At 49.0% G+C, this 17,820-nt stretch overlaps 2 protein-coding genes across 3 annotated transcripts in view; one reads left to right on the plus strand and one right to left on the minus strand.

Moving 5' to 3' along the window:
• Positions 1–321: 321 nt before the first annotated feature.
• NKX1-2 (NK1 homeobox 2) lies at positions 322–4,525 on the minus strand. Its single transcript, XM_042018516.1, has 2 exons — positions 4,018–4,525; positions 322–3,091 (listed from the first exon to the last, which is right to left on the minus strand). Exons 1-2 carry the CDS (start codon positions 4,523–4,525, stop codon positions 2,523–2,525), a joined length of 1,077 nt encoding a protein of 358 aa, XP_041874450.1. The 3' UTR covers positions 322–2,522.
• A 2,170-nt stretch (positions 4,526–6,695) lies between these two features.
• Positions 6,696–17,820, plus strand: part of LOC121660275 (phospholysine phosphohistidine inorganic pyrophosphate phosphatase) — a 72,732-nt gene continuing 61,607 nt past the window's right edge. For both annotated transcript variants that reach the window (XM_042019541.1, XM_042019542.1), the window contains exon 1: positions 6,696–6,880. In XM_042019541.1, the coding sequence (XP_041875475.1) occupies positions 6,759–6,880 (122 nt within the window). In that variant the 5' untranslated portion in view covers positions 6,696–6,758. The remainder of the gene's footprint in view (positions 6,881–17,820) is intronic.

Genomic DNA, 17,820 nt, shown 5'->3' on the forward strand with positions numbered 1-17,820 from the left:
GCCAGGAAAGCTTTGGTGGCCCAAGATCAGAGCCACAAAATCTGCATCCCATTGGTTTGTATCCCCCTTCCAATGCTATGCAGAGGTGCAAGTCATGCAAAGTGGAGACCATGACTGCTATATTCTTTGGAAATAACCGTAAAACATTTTTTGGGAATCTGGGCTAGAAGTGACTAAACAGGGTGATAGGAAAATAGAAAGGCTAGAGCATCTTGCATAGGAACCGAAATTTCCTGTACAGTTGCAGTTTTGGCAAAGGCAAAATTGCTGGCAGTGCAGAGACTTGAAAGGTTTATGAACAGCAAAAACCACATCTTAAAGGAAGAGAAAATTTACACTATTTATTTTGACTTGTAACATTTCCTGGCTTTTTTGGTACGATTTACACTTCTTAAGGAAAAGAAGTAACCATATGACCATACCAGGGCACAAGCCTGTCTTTTACCAGGGATCTCAGTACACTGTGGATAACCAACTGTATCATGCTCTGGGAACCTCTTAGAGTGACAGAAAAGTGATATCAAGACCTCTTTTTTGCATGAACATTGATGACAATCACAAGTAGGAGGCCACGAATAGTCAAGAGGATTTAAGTCTAGTTAGTCCTAACTTGAGGCAGAGAAAATAGACTAGACCAGCCTGCAGGAATGCCTTTCCCTTCCTGCAGGGCTTGAGCTCTTAACTGCCCACAGGTGGACAGAAATGGACACACAGTTTGTCAGCAGTGGGGGGACCTGATGGCTCAGACTCCAGGGACTGCTGATTGCCCGGCCAGAAAGGAAGGCAGCTCTGGATGCACCCCAAGCAGCTGAAATGACCCCGTCTTTTGTAACTCTAACTTAAATTAAGGTTAAAAGGTTACTTTAATTAACCTGCAAGTAAACAAATTCATACGGCAGTTATGACTTCCAAACCCATGACCTGAGGTGAACTTTGTATTCTGTTAATAGCTCTGCAAATCACTGAGAAGACACTGCGTTCCTCCTCTCACTGTGGAAAGACAACCTCAGGTCACTTCAGCTGGCCCAGGCTTAGGCCTGTGGCTCTCACACTCTTGATCCCTGCAAAGCTGGAAGTCAGGAGGGTGATTTTTGCGAGAGAGGCTTGTCCCATCAATCATCTCCTCACAGCCAGCCCGGAGGAGATGAAGTATCACCCACAGTCACTGACATGCAACACAGGGACCATCAAGATCCACACCAGGTGGGCAAATAGTCCACAAAGAAGACAGTGCTTCATCCAAGGACAATTAAAAACAATTAAACGGGGAATAATTTAAAAACTCCTTTTATTTAGACCATCACAAGAGCTAGATAGGATTTATGAGCTACGTTTTTTGGTTGGAGAGCCAATGTGTACTTTAAAGCATTGTCAGAGACCAAGAGGATACAGTCTGGAATACTGTGTTGTAATAATTTGTAAAACTGCATGAAACAGATTTTTTTAAACCAATTACTTCCCGTCTGTTCAGGGACAGATGAGCCCCCAGCTAAAATTCCTTTTCATTCCGGTGCTTGTAACGATGAAAATGAAATGTGATTTTCCTTCTAACAAATGCTCCAAAAAGCAAAACCAGAAAAAGCGTGTGTTTCTCTGTTATGGAAAATAGGTCTCAGCATGCTGGAAATTCTGTGTTTTACTTACTTTCTACCACAAATGCCCCATTTTTAAAGAAATGAATAATGTAATAATTTTCTCTGATTTATGTTTTCTTTTCTGCCTCATTTGGCACTAATGCTGTGTTATTACAAGAACAACTGTTCTCTGCAAAAAGAATGATCTTTAGACTTCTTATCCAAAACCTGTGAAGTCACTGGGAATGAACTGCAGGGAAAGGAAGAGAGGCCATGGACATGAGCAGCAGTTGAAGTCTTTCCCACTGACCAGGCAGATTTCCTTCTTGTCTCTTGATGACACGGAGCTGCATTTTCCTGCACCTTCCCAAACAAAAACTCTCCTCCAGGTAGGGTGCCAAGAACACGACTGGCAGTTTTCAGAAACGATAATGAAACGTGGGTCAGACAGGGCTCAGTAGAGTCCCATGAGCACAGTCAGAGCCTGGGGACGTCTTCACTGGCGAGCATCCCTGGGATTCGACACGGCCGCCTGCACCCTCATCAGCATCAGGATCACTGCAGTGCTAACGAGTGCCACAGCTCCCGAGCCCTCGAGGCTTCAGACATGTGCTGGCAAGCCGAACAGCAACGAGGAGCATCTTAACAATGAACTTGGAGAAGAATCTGCAGGGAATTAGTGTCAGGCGTGTGTAAGAGTGTTACTTTTCCCATCTCCAACACCTATAATTACATCTCAAATGTGCTAATAAAATCCAGTGGTTACAGTGGGGTTTTTTTTTCTCTGTGTGTCAAAGTCAAGCATGCTGCCGTGACGCCTAGGAAAAATCAACTTTCTTACACTTCTAATCGCCATGCAAGCAGCAGAAGCGATGACGGTGTTCCCCGCTGGGTCAGAAGGGCTGAGGTGCGCTCCCGGCTCCCGGGGACTGCCCCGGCCCTGCCGCCTCAGAGGTGCGGGGCGTAGAACGGACCGAGGTACGCGGGGCTCAGGAAGGGCGCGACGGGGCCAGCGCCCAGCGGGAAGGGGGCGGCCGGCGGCACCAGCACGTTGGCGGCGGCGTAGGAAGGGAAAGTCTGGAAGGGCAGAGCGGCGGGGCCCGGCGGGCTGGGGCTGCCGCCGCCCGCCGCCGCCGCGGGGGATGCTGCGGGGGCCGCCCCGTCGGCGCCCGGGTGCTGCTTCTTCCACTTGGTGCGGCGGTTCTGGAACCAGATCTTCACCTGCGTCTCGGTGAGGCTGAGGGACAGCGCCAGGCTGAGGCGCTCGCAGACCGACAGGTACCGCGTGGCTCGGAACTTGTTCTCCAGGGCCACCAGCTGCTCGTAGGTGAAGGCGGTGCGCGCCCGCCGCGGCTTCCCGCAGCCCGGCTCTGCCCGCCGCCGCCGGGCGCTCCGCGGCGAGCCCGGCTCCTCCGGCCCGGGCGGGCTCCCGGTGCCGGTCCCGTCCCCGCTCGGGTCCTCCTCGTCGCGCTCCTGCCCCGCGTCCTCGGCGCCGCTCTCCGGCGGGGCGTGCACATCTAGGTGAGATCGCGGGGCTCGTCAGGGGATAGCGCACTCTCCTCCCGGCCCCCCTCCGAACCCCGCGCTTCTGCTCCCACATCCCTCCCTCCCCCCAACATAAGAGTAATCATTAAAAATAAAATAAAATAAAGGGGAGAAAAATTCCGCCCGTCGTGCCAGAGACCCCCCCGCGTCCCCCGCTGTGCCACCGCATCCGCGGCGGGGAGGGGGGAAGCCGTCGATATGGATTTCTTACCAATTAAAAAAGAAGTTATTAAAGTCCCCTTCTGAAGCGAAATAAATCCCCTCCCCCCCTCCCCATCCCTGCGCTAATGGAGTTTCAGATTTGCGAAGGCCAGATCGATAGATGTCATCTATTAAAGGTAAGTTTTAATCGAACAATATTAGGATCAGGCCGGGGGAAGGAGGTTTGAAGTGGGCACCTGCAAGCTGCGGGCAGGAGATAGGCGGGAGTCGGTAATAGGATATCGATCACCGGGAGCTAAGGCATCCTCCGGTGGGGACGGGCTGAGCAATTACCCAGCCGGCCGTCCCGCGGGCCGAGGCAGCCGACCGCTGCGGCCCCGGGGAAAGGAGCGCCCGGGGGCCGCCCTTGCTGGGGGAAAAACCCGTGCGGTGCCTCGGTAAGAGCCGTCCGGCGCCGGGATGGGACGGCGGCGCGCCCTGATGTGCGCCCTCCTGCTCGGGCGGCAGAGGATGCTCCGCACTCCAGGAGCCGGGCAGGGCACACGGATATCGAGAACTTTTCCCTTTGCATCATCAAGACTTAAAATCCAGTTCCAGCCCCCCTTCCCTCGCCTCTGCGGGACCCCGAGCGGGGAGCGCGTCCCGCCGGGCGCGGGGCCGGGGGTCCCCGTCTGCCGGCGCCTCCACCTGCGCGCCCCCGCCAGCGCCGGCCGGAGAAACTCGAGCGCGTTCCTACCATGTGCCTCTAGTTTATTCCTCCCGCTGCCGGGAGCAGCAGCGTCCTTTCCTACTTCAACTCTTCCCAAACTTTTCTCCCGCTCGCCCGAGCGGGGGGTGCTGCCCCAGCTCCCCGCGGCCGGTTCGCGTCTTCTGCTGAATTTCTGGGGATCCAGGATGTCTAAGATGGAGAAGGAGATTTTATGATGGATGGGGGCCGCCTTGGCCCCGCGGTCCGGGCATTCCGGCATCCCACCCCACCCTCCGCGCTTCCCGGAGACCTGCTGGCTCCCAGCGCGGAGCCGGCGGAGCGCAGCGCCGGGCGCGGAGCCGGGCCGCTCCCGAGCCGCACGCTCGGCGCTGGCGGCGCGGAGTGAGCGGCGGGGAGGAGGGTCGGCCGGGGAGGCGGAGGGGCCGGCGGCGGGGTGGGGGCAGAGGAGGGGGCAGCGCAGCCATTGGCACGCCGCCCCCGCGCCCCCTCCCCGCCGCGCTGGCTCCGCGGGGGCGCAGCGGGCGCCTCCCTCCATCCCAGCCTCCCGGCGACGGGGCTTTCCCGTTACCTGCCCCGGGTTGGGGGGGAAACGCGCAGAGAGGTGGGCCGGGGGCGGCCAGGAGCAGCTGGCACCAGAGCCGGGTCCTCTGCCGGAGCAGAGATGCGGCTGCACCGACGGCAGCTAATGTTCCCCAGGGCCCGGAGAGCCACCGACTGCGCCTGTCCCCTCACCCTCTGCTGAGCCACCTGCAGCTCCCCCGCTCCGTGCGAGTCCAGCGGGGTGAGCCCTGTGTTCAGAGGCACCCAGAGACGAGGGATGGCTCCTGCATCCCTCTGCTGCACTGGGCAGGATCCAAGCTCCAGGTGCTCCCTGTGCCAGCAGCCACTGTTTGAGATGTGAAGCTATTGCCTGGTCCTCAGGGAGAAACGAGCAGCTTTTTGTTTGGGAACAGCTTGGAATCAGTGTGGTTCAGACTCTGGGCCAAACTCCTGCAACTCACCCGTGGTGTTCACACTATTCCCAGTTAGTATGGAGGGAAACTGAGGCCTGCCTATGCTGGAGGAGCTCCTGCCCCCTGAGCAAACCCCTGAGCAACCCTCCTTGTCCTGGGGGGAAACACTCTGTTGCCTGTTCATACCTATAACTGGGACAGGGTAGGTGACAGCAGGCCAAGCCTCCCCACCGTGCACCAGCCCCGTCACCACTTCTAGCCAGCCCTGCTTATTGAAAACGTGTTTGCAGTGTATTTTGGCACACCTGTATCTGTTCAGGGGATGCTTTTCCCTCTCCTTAGTAGTTCAGCATTTGGCAGTGCCACAAATCATTAGATAGATTAGGGAAAGGCATCCTTCAGGCAGGGCGGGCAGCCTTCAATAGGAATCCGCTACTCCCCCTGCTTCTATTCCTATGGAACGATGCAGAGCACAGCCCTCCTTCTCTTCACAGCTGTCTAAGCCTCAGCAGAATTGGGCTCACAAATAATTCTTGGCATAGGCCTTAAGATAAGGGGAGAGCAAGAAGAGGAGATGATGATGATGTGCAAGGGAGATGTGATTGAAATTGTGTTCATTATCCAAGAGCCCATTTGGCACCGGCTTCTGGGGTAGACTACCACAAGAATGTAGAAGAAAAGGGAGCTCTGGCCTGAGGACTTCACACACACAGGCTAAAGGTGGCTAAAGCTTGGTTTTGGGGATGCAGGAAGTGGTGAACTAGGCAAAAAATCTGGTATATGTGAGACTATAAATACTTCTGTTTGAGTTGTTGGGTCTGTGGGAGCCGAGAAGGCAAATTGCAGCACTGAGATTAATCTGTGAGTTAGCAGACATCTTCAAATATCATCATCTTCACATGTGTATACACACAACCTGCAAACATACATGCATGTGGAAAGGCACACACTCGCGGATTAGTTCCAGCACTCTGAAGTTGGTCCGTTTCCCAGCTCAGGCATTAAAATTCAGCCCAAGTGCTGTCTTTAAATTGCTTTGATGCTAGGTGGGTTTCAACCCTGACCTGTCCTGACGGCAAGTGATGGCTGTAACAAGCTGTGGATCAATATTCATAGCGGGTGTCCTGGACTGATAACACTATCCAAGACAATGTTCACTATCGCTGCAGACAGCTGAGATATTGTGCCATTAGTAATGTTGTTTTAAATAACCTGATCCATTTCTGAGTCTATTTAATGAATTTCACAGTTTAGATATTATCTTTAGGGAGAAGCCAGAGGCTATTCCAGAAGCGGTGATGCAAATCAATGCTGCCAAGGCTCCTCTGCTTTTCTTAAAACAAAATGGACTATAATTCCCCCACAGCTCCTTATACATTCTGGCAGTCGTGGTGTGCTATTGATGGCATTAGCGAGGAGAAGATATTTGGGGGAAAAAAATACTATCTGTAAAGCTGGAACACAGCTGATAAAATCTTATCTGTGTTTGTAAAATTCTTTATACGATGAGTCAGTGGAAGGTTTTTTTTCTTGGTTGTCATATGGATCATAGAATGCTTTGGGTTGGGAGGAACGTTAAAGATCGTCTAATTCCACTCCACTGCCATAGGCTGGGATACAGCCCGCTAAGGCAGGTTGCTCCACACCCAGCTTGGCCTTGAACGCTTCCAGGGATGGCGCAGCCGCAGTTGCTCCGCGCTTTTCCCCGTGCCCCGGGCGTTTGAAGCGGCTCGGATTCCCGGGGCGGAGCGGAGGCCGGGACTGCATTTCCCGGCAGCGCCGGGCGCGGAGCGGGGCGGGCGGAGCGGAGCGGCCATGGCGGGCTGGGGCTGGGCCCGGGCGGTGCGGGGGCTGCTGCTCGATGTCAGCGGGGTCCTGTACGACAGCGGTGCCGACGGCGGCGTCCCCATCGCCGGCTCGGCCGAGGCCGTGCGCAGGTGGGTGGGAGGGTGGGAGGCGGCCGGGGGGACCCGCGGAGAGGGGGAGTCCCCAAAGCGCGGCGTGGGCTTGGGGCTGCACCGAAGGGCAGCTCCTAAAGGTGGTTGGAGTCCAGCCCCTGCTGTGCTGTGTAAGGCCCGGACAGGAAAAGGGAGCTTTTGGGGGTTAGCTTGGTGCTTTTTAGGGTTATTTAGGTGAAGGGAGCCCGCAGAGCCTGGGCTGATGGGGAGAGGAGGCAGGGGCGGTGCAGGAGGCACACGGCGCGGGGTTCTGTGTTGGCTGCTGTCACTGCACATGTGGCAGGAGCTGGCAGTGGGTGAGAGATCTGGCACTATCCCCTGGTAAGCGTTTATTAAATATTACCCACACAGACACAGAGCTTCTGTAAATTGATTAACTTTGCTGTCAAATTAGCTGGGACTTCTTGCAGGGAATTTGCAACTCAGTAATGGAGAATTTCTGTGCTGGGGTTAATGATTGCCCAGCTTGGAAGTGACTCAAAGGCAAAGCGTGGTCTTGGTTAGCCACTCCCAGTGCCCACAGGTGGGGAACTCCTTCACTTTTAGCTGGGTGATGCTGTGAAGGTAACACAAGCTAAGTAACTTTAACTTAACTAACTTTGATTAATTAGGTTGACTCAGCAGTGTGTCTGTATTGGCCTTGCTTGACCAGAGGAGCAGGATGGGGCCAGGGGAGAGCAGTGGCCGCAGGGAGAACTTTGTTTAAAGACAAGTATTGATTGTGTGGTTGTGAATTTCTGGAAGAGCCTTTTGGCTGTGTATGGTGTTTCACTCACACACTGCAGAAAATCCAGATCTGTTTCACGTGGCAAGTGCGGGATGGGGCTTGGAGCAACCTGGGATAGCGGAAGGTGTCCATGCCCATTTCAGGGGATTGGAACTTGAGTGTTCCTTCCAACCCAAACCTTTCTGTGATTCTGTGCTGCTGCATGTACCCCACTTAAAATGTTTTAAATGTCTAAATTCTGATCCCGTGTGAAATACTGACAGTGCTGCTTGGTGAGCACCTCTGCAGCTTCTGTCCTCCGGGGTCACTCAGCACAGACGTGAGACAAGTGCACTATTGGGCAGGAAAATACGCAGGAAGAAATACTGAAACCAGTAAAATTAATCATAATGGGTTAGTTAAATATGTGCCTAAGTGTTGGTGGAACCACCGTGGAAAGGAAGAACTGGAGATGATCCAATTGAAGTGGTAATAACAGAACTCTGCTGCTTGGGGTTTTTTTGTTTGTTTGGGTTTTTTGTTTTTGGGTTTTTTTTTGCATAGTTGTGTCTTTGTTCGTATTTCTTGATACACATGTAGGAGGCACAGGAGGTGTTATCAGATGGATCAGAGTTCCCAGTGCTGTCAGAGAGCAATATTTGAAGTAAGTTTAAGGCTTACTGAGGCTCTTGGCCAGTTTGTGGTGCTCAGCTGGCCAGGGGAAGCTGCAGATGCCAGGACAGCCAAGGGGAGAGTAGCATTCCAAGGGAATTCAGTGAAACTAGGCAGAGGGAAAAGTTGTTTCTATTGAAATCCTGTGGAACGTGGTTCTTTCAAGGGATTGTGCTTGTGCAGAGCACAGCCTGGGACAGCCCAGATTATAGCCAAGGCCTCCAGGCATGGCCAAACCAAGCATAAATAACAACAACTGCATTATTGCTGTCAGAGATCAGATCATTCCTTTAAAAACCAGGACATATTCAATAATACCTGTATTGTGGATCACCAGATGCTTTTGACATTGTTTTTTTTGCTCCTAGATTTTAAACTTCATTTTCTGCCGGGTTGCAGGCTGTTATTTAATAACCTTTGTCACTGCATTTGCTGAAACCTCCTGCATGGAGGCCACATAAACTGCAGTCTAACTTACAGTAGCATCAGAAATATGCTGATGAAACAACAGTAAAACTCTGGCCTTGGGCTAAATGTAGGAAATTATGAGCTTTCTCTGGAAGTCCTGGAAATGTCTAAGCCCTTTTTAGTCACAGGAAACCCTCGGCAGCTAATCTGACCTGGCTGCCTGTGTGGAAGGAGGGGCTGCAGGGGTCTTTGAGGAGAGTTTGGAGATGCAATCCAGCAACTGTCTCTGGAATGCTGTGCAGGAAAGGCTGATCTCATTTGGGCAGGATTTGGTGAGCAGTGGAGAAGCAGTGGTCGTAGCTGTGGGAACTGGGGACAGCAGAACGGAAAAGTGCCAGGAAGGGAAAACAAACCCCACCAAACCACTTTGTTCAGGTCATTCAATGTAAGTGGTGAAGAATAATCATTTTCCTTGGGTAAAGTCAAGTAGGCTTATTTATCTGCCTATTAGGTTAGTAATTGTTCTGGCTCACACCATTTAAAATCTTTATTGACTCATTATCCTATTGCCAGTTGGTCATTAATATTTGTGTCTGCATCACAGTACAGCTGGGTCGTTTCAAGCAGATGGATCAAAGCTAAAAGGAGCTCTTTTTTAATTAATTCCTTTTTTTTAATCAATTAAAGAGTCAAAATTGCATATAGAAAGGAATTTTATAACTAATTCAAATTGCTGCGGTCCTCTGCTAAAAAAGCTGTCTAACATCTTTTAGTGCATATGTATGTCCAACAGAAATCTTAAACACCATTTTGATAACTCATAGTACAGATAAGGACTCGTACAACATGACAGCTGACCTCTTATTTTCAGACATCATCTCCCCCATTACAGCAATTACCTTAGTGTAACAACATATAGTACACTCCAATAAAAATGATAAGTAAACATACTAATTTGTCAGTGGTTTCGTGTGACTGAAGCCATTCTGACCTCTTAAAACTACATTTGCTGCATTATTTCTCTTTTTTTCAGCTGAATTCTGCTGTGCAGTTATTTGAGTTGGTGTTTGAGAGAGCAGCAATGTAATTTCTGCCAGCAGAATTTGGCCTGGTTTCTCTTTGTGATGGCTGCAGAGGGGTGCTTCCCTCTTGTTTGTTTGTTTTTAGCTAACGTTACAGTCAGATGGAGCAGAAACATGGCCAGAGAAGCTGATGGACACTGGAACACCCTGAGCAAGGTGACATTCAATAACTTCCCAGTGCTGTAGAGACCCTCGTGAGGAAGGCATCAATAGTTGGTATAACCTGTGGTGAAACGCTAAGTGTAACAGCTGGGAATGCTTTATTTATTGCTGGTGTACCTGCAGCCCTGATAAATCCTACCTGTGAACTAGTGTAGGACCCAGTGCACTCTGAGAGGGGGTTGGTGGGTTGGAGGCTGAGAAGGTGAACTCCAGGAGTGTTGGTTGAGCAGAGCAGAGCTTATCCTGTGCCCAAGGGATGAGGTGAATCTGGATCCTTGCTACTCATCCAGCCTGTGGCAGCCAGGCACCCATGTGCCAAAGGGTATTGACACCCCTGGCTTAACCCAGGAGCCAGGAATGTCTCTAAATTCTCCAGGGACTATTGATGTTATCTTTAGGTGGGGATTTTAGAGCAGTGGGTGGCAAAAAAAAAATCCAAAAGTGGCTCGATAATATATCCTTTTAAACTTTTAAGAGATAATATTTATTGATTATTTAATTTACTGTGGCATATCTTTGAGAAAGTTTAGTAAAACTCCACCCATCTCTTCCCAGCGCGTGCAGTTCACTGACAGATGCTTTGGAGCAGATCTGAAAGCCCATGGACAAGATCAGAAAGGCCATCGGTGACTTAAAGGCTTCTCCTGGAGCCAGCCCTAACAGCCTCAGTGCCGTGCTGTTATTGTCTTAATCGATTTACACAGCACTGACACGAGGTGAGCTAGTTGCTTTTTATCTTACAAATAGCAGGGAGCTGGTCCCTTACAAGACAGAAGGTGGTTAAACATCCATAAAAGATGCTCAGGCTGTGCTCTGGCATTTGCATTTACAGCTGTGTGCTGATAGTGTGTCCATTAGCATATCCATATGAAAAGCACACAGTGGCTGGACGTTTACAACATCCTGTTGTTGGGCTGGGATAGTGCATCTGTTAGCACAGCTTTGTACAGAGCCCTTGAAAAGGGCAGCGGAAATCTGGGGAGCAGGGAGGCTGGGGAGCAGCTGGACAGTCCTGGTAAAATAAAATACCTGGAGAGTCTAACAAGGAGAAGATTGTGAGGAGAACAAGCGGAACTGGGACTGTAAAACAATTCAGGGTGTGGGGGTTCAGACGAGTTGGGAGCTCACAAAGAGCCCTTTGGAAGTGTGTGTGCCACAAGGAGTAGGAAATCTTTGTTATCACAGCAGATAGCGTGGCTTAGCACAGGCTGTGCCGATGTTCAGAGTTCCAAGGCTTGCTGTGCCTTCGGGACATGTGATAGAAAAGGAGCTGTTCCTCCTAGAAAGAGACCTTCAAGTAAACTATACAGACTCTTGTGTAAATATCTGTTCATTTGTTTTTTGTACTTGACTCTCTTTGTGCTTTCTACCCGAAGGAACCCAGTGACCCAGGTGTCACTGCCCTCCTGAAGCAGCAGAGACACAAAAAATGAAGCTCTTCTCTATTGTCATGTAGCTGTTCCCTGGCAGAGCCAGAAAGGGAGCCAGGAACTGATCCTCAGTGGGTGCAGAGTTGTCTCAGCTCCTCTCCAGTTTGTAACATTAGCTGTGGTCTCAGTGTGCCGAGAGCAGTGGGTGTTCCTAGCCCATATTTGCTTTCCTAATTAGCAGTGTTCATTATTTCTTTAAAAAGATCTGTGTCCCTGAAGTTGTGGGTGCTCACCTGCTATCTGCACAAATTGCAGGAGTAAGTGCTTGCATTTTTGGAGCTTGCACATCATTAACCTTTAGGGTCTCAGAAATAGAATTCCTTCTTTACAAACAAGCGCTGTTTGTGTACAAAGTGAGAATTCAACCCTGTCAAAGATAACTTGGTTTTGAATTAATTTTTAATGGAGTTTTAAAAATTAAAAATTTTAATTTTTAATTAGCAGCTTCACAGAATCATGGAATAGTTTGGGTTGGAAGCAACCTTAAAGATCATGTAGTTTCAACCCCCTGCCACAGGCAGGGACCCCTCTTTTTGCACAGAATGAAAGCTATTGGAGTAGCATTCACTATGTTGTCTATAAAAAGATTTTGCTTAATGTAAATAAATATATTCCAGACCGGTTCATGCTGACTGAATTCCCAAAGATCTGATTTTTTCTTTGACAGCTCCCAAAGTGGACATTTACCAGCTACTTAAGGTCTACTGGAGTTTACTTATTGAACCACTTGCAATGTGGTTAAAGTCTTTTAGGTGTAATACATTAAGCTGATTTGGTAATCTGCAGCCTTAAATGCATCTTGTAACTGAACTTAATGGACCAGAGAGATTTTTCTTGTATTCTGCTTTGTGCTTCCTTTCTGCAGATTCCCTTCAAAAGCACATGTTATTTTTATTAAATACTGAATTCTAGATTTCTCTGTTGTGTGCATTGTTGCCTGCAGATCTGTTGTCCTCCCTGCTCTTCAGGGAGGTGGACTATGATTTATGGTGCCGGATAATTTGTGCAGTAATTCTGGTATCCAGCTGTACTTGACGGCCTTTGCAGAGAATTCATGACAGCACAGACTTTGTGTTTGTTTTAGTGTGCAACTTCCAGGATTTCTTTCTACCTCTGAAAAATTCTACATTATCAAAATACCTAAATAAAGGTGCTGGTGGGTTTTTAATTGTGCTTTCAGCTACAATTTAGTGATTTTTTTTTTCCAGTTTTTGCTGTCAAACACTGTCTCGGAGTGATGCTTCCAGAGTCTTTACTTTTATAACTGCACCCTTCCTTATGTCACCCTTGCCCACCCTTAAGTAGCATTGGCCTCTTTCTTGTGGCTCCTTCATGTGTGCCTATTAATCTGCTTTTATTCATGTGCAAAGGTAATGCCCTCCTATTTTTTAATCCCTTTTGCAATCCCTCCTTTGGATTGCCTCCAAATGATCCCCTTCTATATTTAGAGAGAGGTGAGCCATATGGGTCTGGAGAGGAAATTGTGCTCGGGAGATAGCAGATGTAGAGATGAGTTTCAGGCACAGGAATGCAAGAGGGATTGGGGCCAAAAAGTGCCATGTGTAAGGATTTGTCAGGGCAGCCTTGCTACGTGGAGCAGAAAGTTGGATCACCAGAGAACCAGGGCTTTAATGAGTCTGGCTGTACTCAGGACCAATGACAGGACATCAGTGAAGGGAAACACCAGAGATCAGGGGACCAAAGTGGCATCAGAGACGTGACAGTACGATTTAAGCAGTTTGGATGTGCTGTGATGGCAGAAATCAGAGGAACGAGAAGTTTTGGGCACTGGGGTAGAGAACGAACAACCTGGAGTTTTATCTGCAGCCCTCTGGTTGCATTGAACCCACTGAGTTAAAAACAGCAGGGAATTCAGTGTTTCCATGGAATTTGGAGAGGCTTGTGCCGTGTAAGGATGGGCAAAGGCTCTTATGGCCTCCCCCAGGCTTCTGAAATAATGACTTTGCCACTGGAATGGCAGGATTACAGATTTGCAGAGAGAAGATAGCACATGATTGCCACAAAATACACTTTTTGAGCAGAGCAAATGTACTGTCCCCCCAGCAGGCATTTCCACAGCTGGACCCCAGAAGGGGTCATTGCTCTGAGCCAGTGCTGAGCCAGAAAACCCTTTTGCATCCTCAGGTGTGTGTGATGCTCCCAGGGAGGTAGGTTCTCCTGGGAAAAGCCTGCAAGATCAGGAGATGTTTAGATGTTTTACCTGGAGCACCAGCACCCTGGCCCTTGCAGAGGGCACTAATATTAGCCCTGCCCAGGTGGGAGGATGGTGTTGCTGCACAAGTCCTGCTTTTACTTTGTGGTTTGGTTGCAGGTGCTGTTGATTCCCTGTGTTCCAGACAAAGTATTAGAGTGCTGACAGGTTTACACTGAAGCACACTGGTATTTGTCCACTGATGCCAAAGAGTCAAATAGCAAAAGTGCTCAACATGCTTTCTTTGAAATTAAAAAAAACCCCAAAGCACTCTGAAAAACCAAAAGCAGGATAAAAAGCCAATTCTGGAAATCTCATGTAGCTCATTTCCAAGCCCCTTTGAAGTTGATGTTGGACAGTCTCCAAGCTCAGGCTTGTTGCCTCTTCCAGGGTTTTGCTTTCTGCCCCACCGCCCATCTGCACAGGACCTCTGGCTGTGGGCAGGGCTTTCCCCCTGCTCCTGTCTTAGGAAGAACCTTCACTGCAAAAGACAGTGGGGAAAGATGGGAAATCTGAAGTTTAGCCTTACACCTTTTCCTTAGTCACTTCAGCCATGTGCAGGATAATGTGAATTTAAGGAGTGATGGTTCCCAGCCCAGATTCCAGGACCATTGCTTTTCCTACGGGTGTCACAACCTTTACATCATCTGAAAGAACCAGGTTTTGTGTTTTATGTGCCCAAAGGCTGCCCATAAAGGTTGGCAAGGGCAGTTGGCTAAGTCTGCACAAGGTCAGTGAGGATGTCTAATAATTGTCCTAACACTTTACCTGTTATGGAACAATAATGAGAGTTTTTTCATTATTTTCGGGTGAGTGAGCCTGGCAGATGCTGACAGCCAGCAGATGTGTAAAGTTCGAGGTGATTTGTAAGGGACCGGCTCATCTGACGCATGGTAATTGCATTGTGGGACATTGTCACTCAGCCCCGTGTCCTGCTCCAGCAGAACGAGGTAAAGGTCAGTTCAAAGAGCTGCTGAGGCATCAGGGGCAGCTCAGGGCTGAAATTAAACCCCTCACATCCGCCTCTCCCCTGGGCAGGTGCTCACGGCGTGCCTGGAGCCAGGTGGGTGCCCTGGGTGGAGATTTAGGGATCATTTGGGTGACCAAATGGTTGTTTGGATCTGGAGTGGGCTTAAATCCGTCTTCTGGTAAGGCTGGTGTGGTAGCTCAGTGCTCATTTGTCCACTTTTAACTGGGGGCTTGGAAGTTTCTTTTTGTGACTTTTTCCTTCAGTGCCTGTGTGCTGTGGCAGCTCCCTGGCAGAGCAGGCGCTGGCAGCACAGCCTGTGTGACACACAGCTGGAGGGGACACTGAGCCTTCCATCTGCTCCCTGCTGCCCTGCCTGCTCTGCCAGCCCCTCCAAGAAGGGCTCTGAGAAGTTTCTTTTGCCACTTTAGCTGGGTTTGGCATTTGTCACACCCTGGAAGGTCAGAAGCTGCTCTCCCCTCATGTAGGTTAAATCAAGCTCATCAAGCTCCCCCGTTCCTGCTTGGGGGCATTAGGAGTGGTATGAGCAGTGATGTTGGAAATTGAGTGGATTTGTCTGATGCTGAGCCTGCTGATGGCCCCAAACAGGGAGGGAGAGGCAGCTTTGGGATGTCCACAACTACCTGGACCATGCTGGGTCCCTGCACAGTGCTGCCTGTCCGTGTGCTCATCTTGTGCTCTAATCAGGATCAATTCCTGGTGCTTATGGAGTTCAAGTGGGATCTTTAGCATGGCCACGATGTGTGGGAGTCAGCTGAAGGCCTGATTGCATGGCTTTCCTGGGTGTGCCTGTGCTTCTGTAACAGACCTGCTGATAAATCTGTAATACGCTGGCGATCTCGATAAAACGTGTGTTGTGTATTTCATCTCCCACTGCCCCATTCTTGTGTACTTGCAAGTACCTAATCCCCTGCTCTTTATCTTACAGGACATCACATTACAAATCTTGTTCTTTATTCTTCTCCTGACATCCCCACATTTGCCAGCAGTGGAAATTGGAGTACATTGCTTTGCTGGGAGTGTGAGCAGTTCAGAGGCTAGAGGTTTCCCTTGAAGCTTTGCAGCCCTGGAGACTCACCGAGCAAAGCATCTCACCTGGCAGACACAGACCTTCAAGCCACCTCTTTTAGTTTCTCCTGGTACAAAACCTGCCTGACCAGGGAAACAGAGGGGGAGTTTTGCTATAAACATGATTGGAGCCAGGATTTCCCCCACTTAGAGCTGTTGGTAAAAGCTCTCCCTAATTGTTTAAGTTCTGATTTAATAGTTGTTTGCTGGCCTGCAGGCTCTGGTCACCATCCCTGTGCTGAGCATCCAGGGGTGGATTCATCCCAGTGTGTGTCTGTGTGTAATCCTGAATGTGCAGGTGAGTGTGCCTGTTCTGTGCAAGGATTGGGCAGAGAGGTTACAGGGGGTCTTTTTAGAGATGTTAACTGGGAAGGAAAAGGTGGCTTTTCATCAGAAAGATATTTTTAGAGAAATAAGTATTGTCTAGAGTTTTTGTGGATTTTTCTTTCATTTAGTGTTCCAGGATATTTTTGGAAGTCCTCTTCAAGTGTCACCAGATGACTCCCATTTTCTGTCCAGCTTGGCCTAACTCACTGTAGACCTGATCCTAAACATTTTCTGAGCTCATTTGTTGGGGTGGTAATTGCTGGTGGCCACAAAGGCATGAAGTGTCCAGACTCCTCCTGCTTTAGTCAGTCCTTTCAGAAATGTCAGTCTGGTTTTCATCTAAAATGCTGAGAAAGAAGTGAAGTTTGTAATACAGGAAAACTGAATCTATGCTTTCACCAAGCTGACCTGTGAGGCTGCTGGTTTGTCTGTTGGTGCTGTCCCTGGATTCATTATTTTGACCTTTAGGAAGAGAAAAAGTAGATTCTAATTCAACAAATGCCTACTTCCAGGCAGTTGTGAATCATGGGATTTTTTTTCCCCTGAGAGTTTGCAGAGAGGCTTTACATTTAGAATAATTTTTTTTTTAACCACGGCACACTCTGTTAAAGTTTGTTGTGTGTCCAAATTACACTGCTTTGCTTTTTAACTCCAGCTGAAACCGTGTCTCGAATAACAGATGTGGAATATTGTCATCCCACTGTCACACCAATTGTTCATTGTTCTGAGAAGGTCACATCATAATTCATTAACAATAATTATTCCCTGGGTACACCCTGCACTTCTTCACTCAATTGCTTCATTAACTTGAGAGTGAATCTCACATTCAGTGCTCCAATCAATGAAGATATATTTATAATGTACAAGTGGATGCTATTAGTTACAATATATTAACTGCCTAATTTAAAATAGAAAAGCTATCTTTATGAAGGGCAATTAACCACTAAGTGTAATTGATAATTCACATATCTATGATTAGGAAAGACAAATAATAAGAAAGAAATGAATCACCAGCATTATTAAAGAAGACACTGGCATGCAGTTTTAATGAGCAGAAGGGGCTCTCTGGGTCAGGACCAGATTTCCAAGAATCCTTTGATGGAAAGTTCATCAGATCTGTTGTCTCGAAGTGGTTTTGGTGTTTGCACCAACCAATTGAGATCATCTTCCCTACAAAATGCACCCAACATGTATGGTAGTCTTGAGAAGCAATGCAGGGAATTCCTGAAGAGAAGAGTCTTTTTTCTTTTTAATACAAAGAAGAGTCATAATATTCTTATAAAGAATTTAGAAGCCTAGTTTCAGACTTACCTAGGTATCTGAACCTGCATGAGCTCAGATCCTCAAAGGTAATTATGCACAAATTCACATGAATACTGACAAAAAGTAGGCATTTTCACATATTAGAGGAGCTGAGTGACAGTCCCTTAGGCAAATGTGTATTTCTTTTAATTGTGGTACATTTTCAGTGTTTCTGATTTTCTGTGGCCACTTTGAAACACATTGGGTCTCCAAACAGCTGACAGCTCATCCTTGGGGAAGAGGCTTTTTGAGGACATCCACAGCAGGTCGCCTGCTTGGATCAGGAAACTGAGCTGCTCAGAGGCAGAGGGCTTGCAGGGGGTTCACAGAATCACTGCATGGTTTGGGTTGGAAGGGACATTAAAGCTCATCCCATTCCAGCCCCTGCCATGGGCAGGGACACCTTCCACTATCCCAGGTTGCTCCAAGCCTTGTCCTGCCTGGCCTTGGACACTTAAGGAATGGGGCAACAGCACAACTTTTGCGGAGTACTGACCCACAGGAACCATGTCCTTGTTTCTGGACACTCGTGGCCATGTTTTCATCCCCTGAGAAGCCATTT

Source organism: Corvus kubaryi, unplaced genomic scaffold (assembly GCF_017639235.1).
Source record: "Corvus kubaryi isolate FWS band 111438036 unplaced genomic scaffold, C.kubaryi_AGA036_p1.0 138, whole genome shotgun sequence".
NCBI lineage: Eukaryota > Metazoa > Chordata > Aves > Passeriformes > Corvidae > Corvus > Corvus kubaryi.

Coding starts and splice junctions, on each gene's coding strand:
- NKX1-2 (XM_042018516.1), bottom strand. CDS start 4,525: ATGGAGGGAGGCGCCCGCTGCGCCCCCGCGGAGCCAGCGCGGCGGGGA. Junction 3,092..4,017: donor GAATAAACTAGAGGCACATG/GTAGGAACGCGC, acceptor GATCTCACCTAG/ATGTGCACGCCCCGCCGGAG.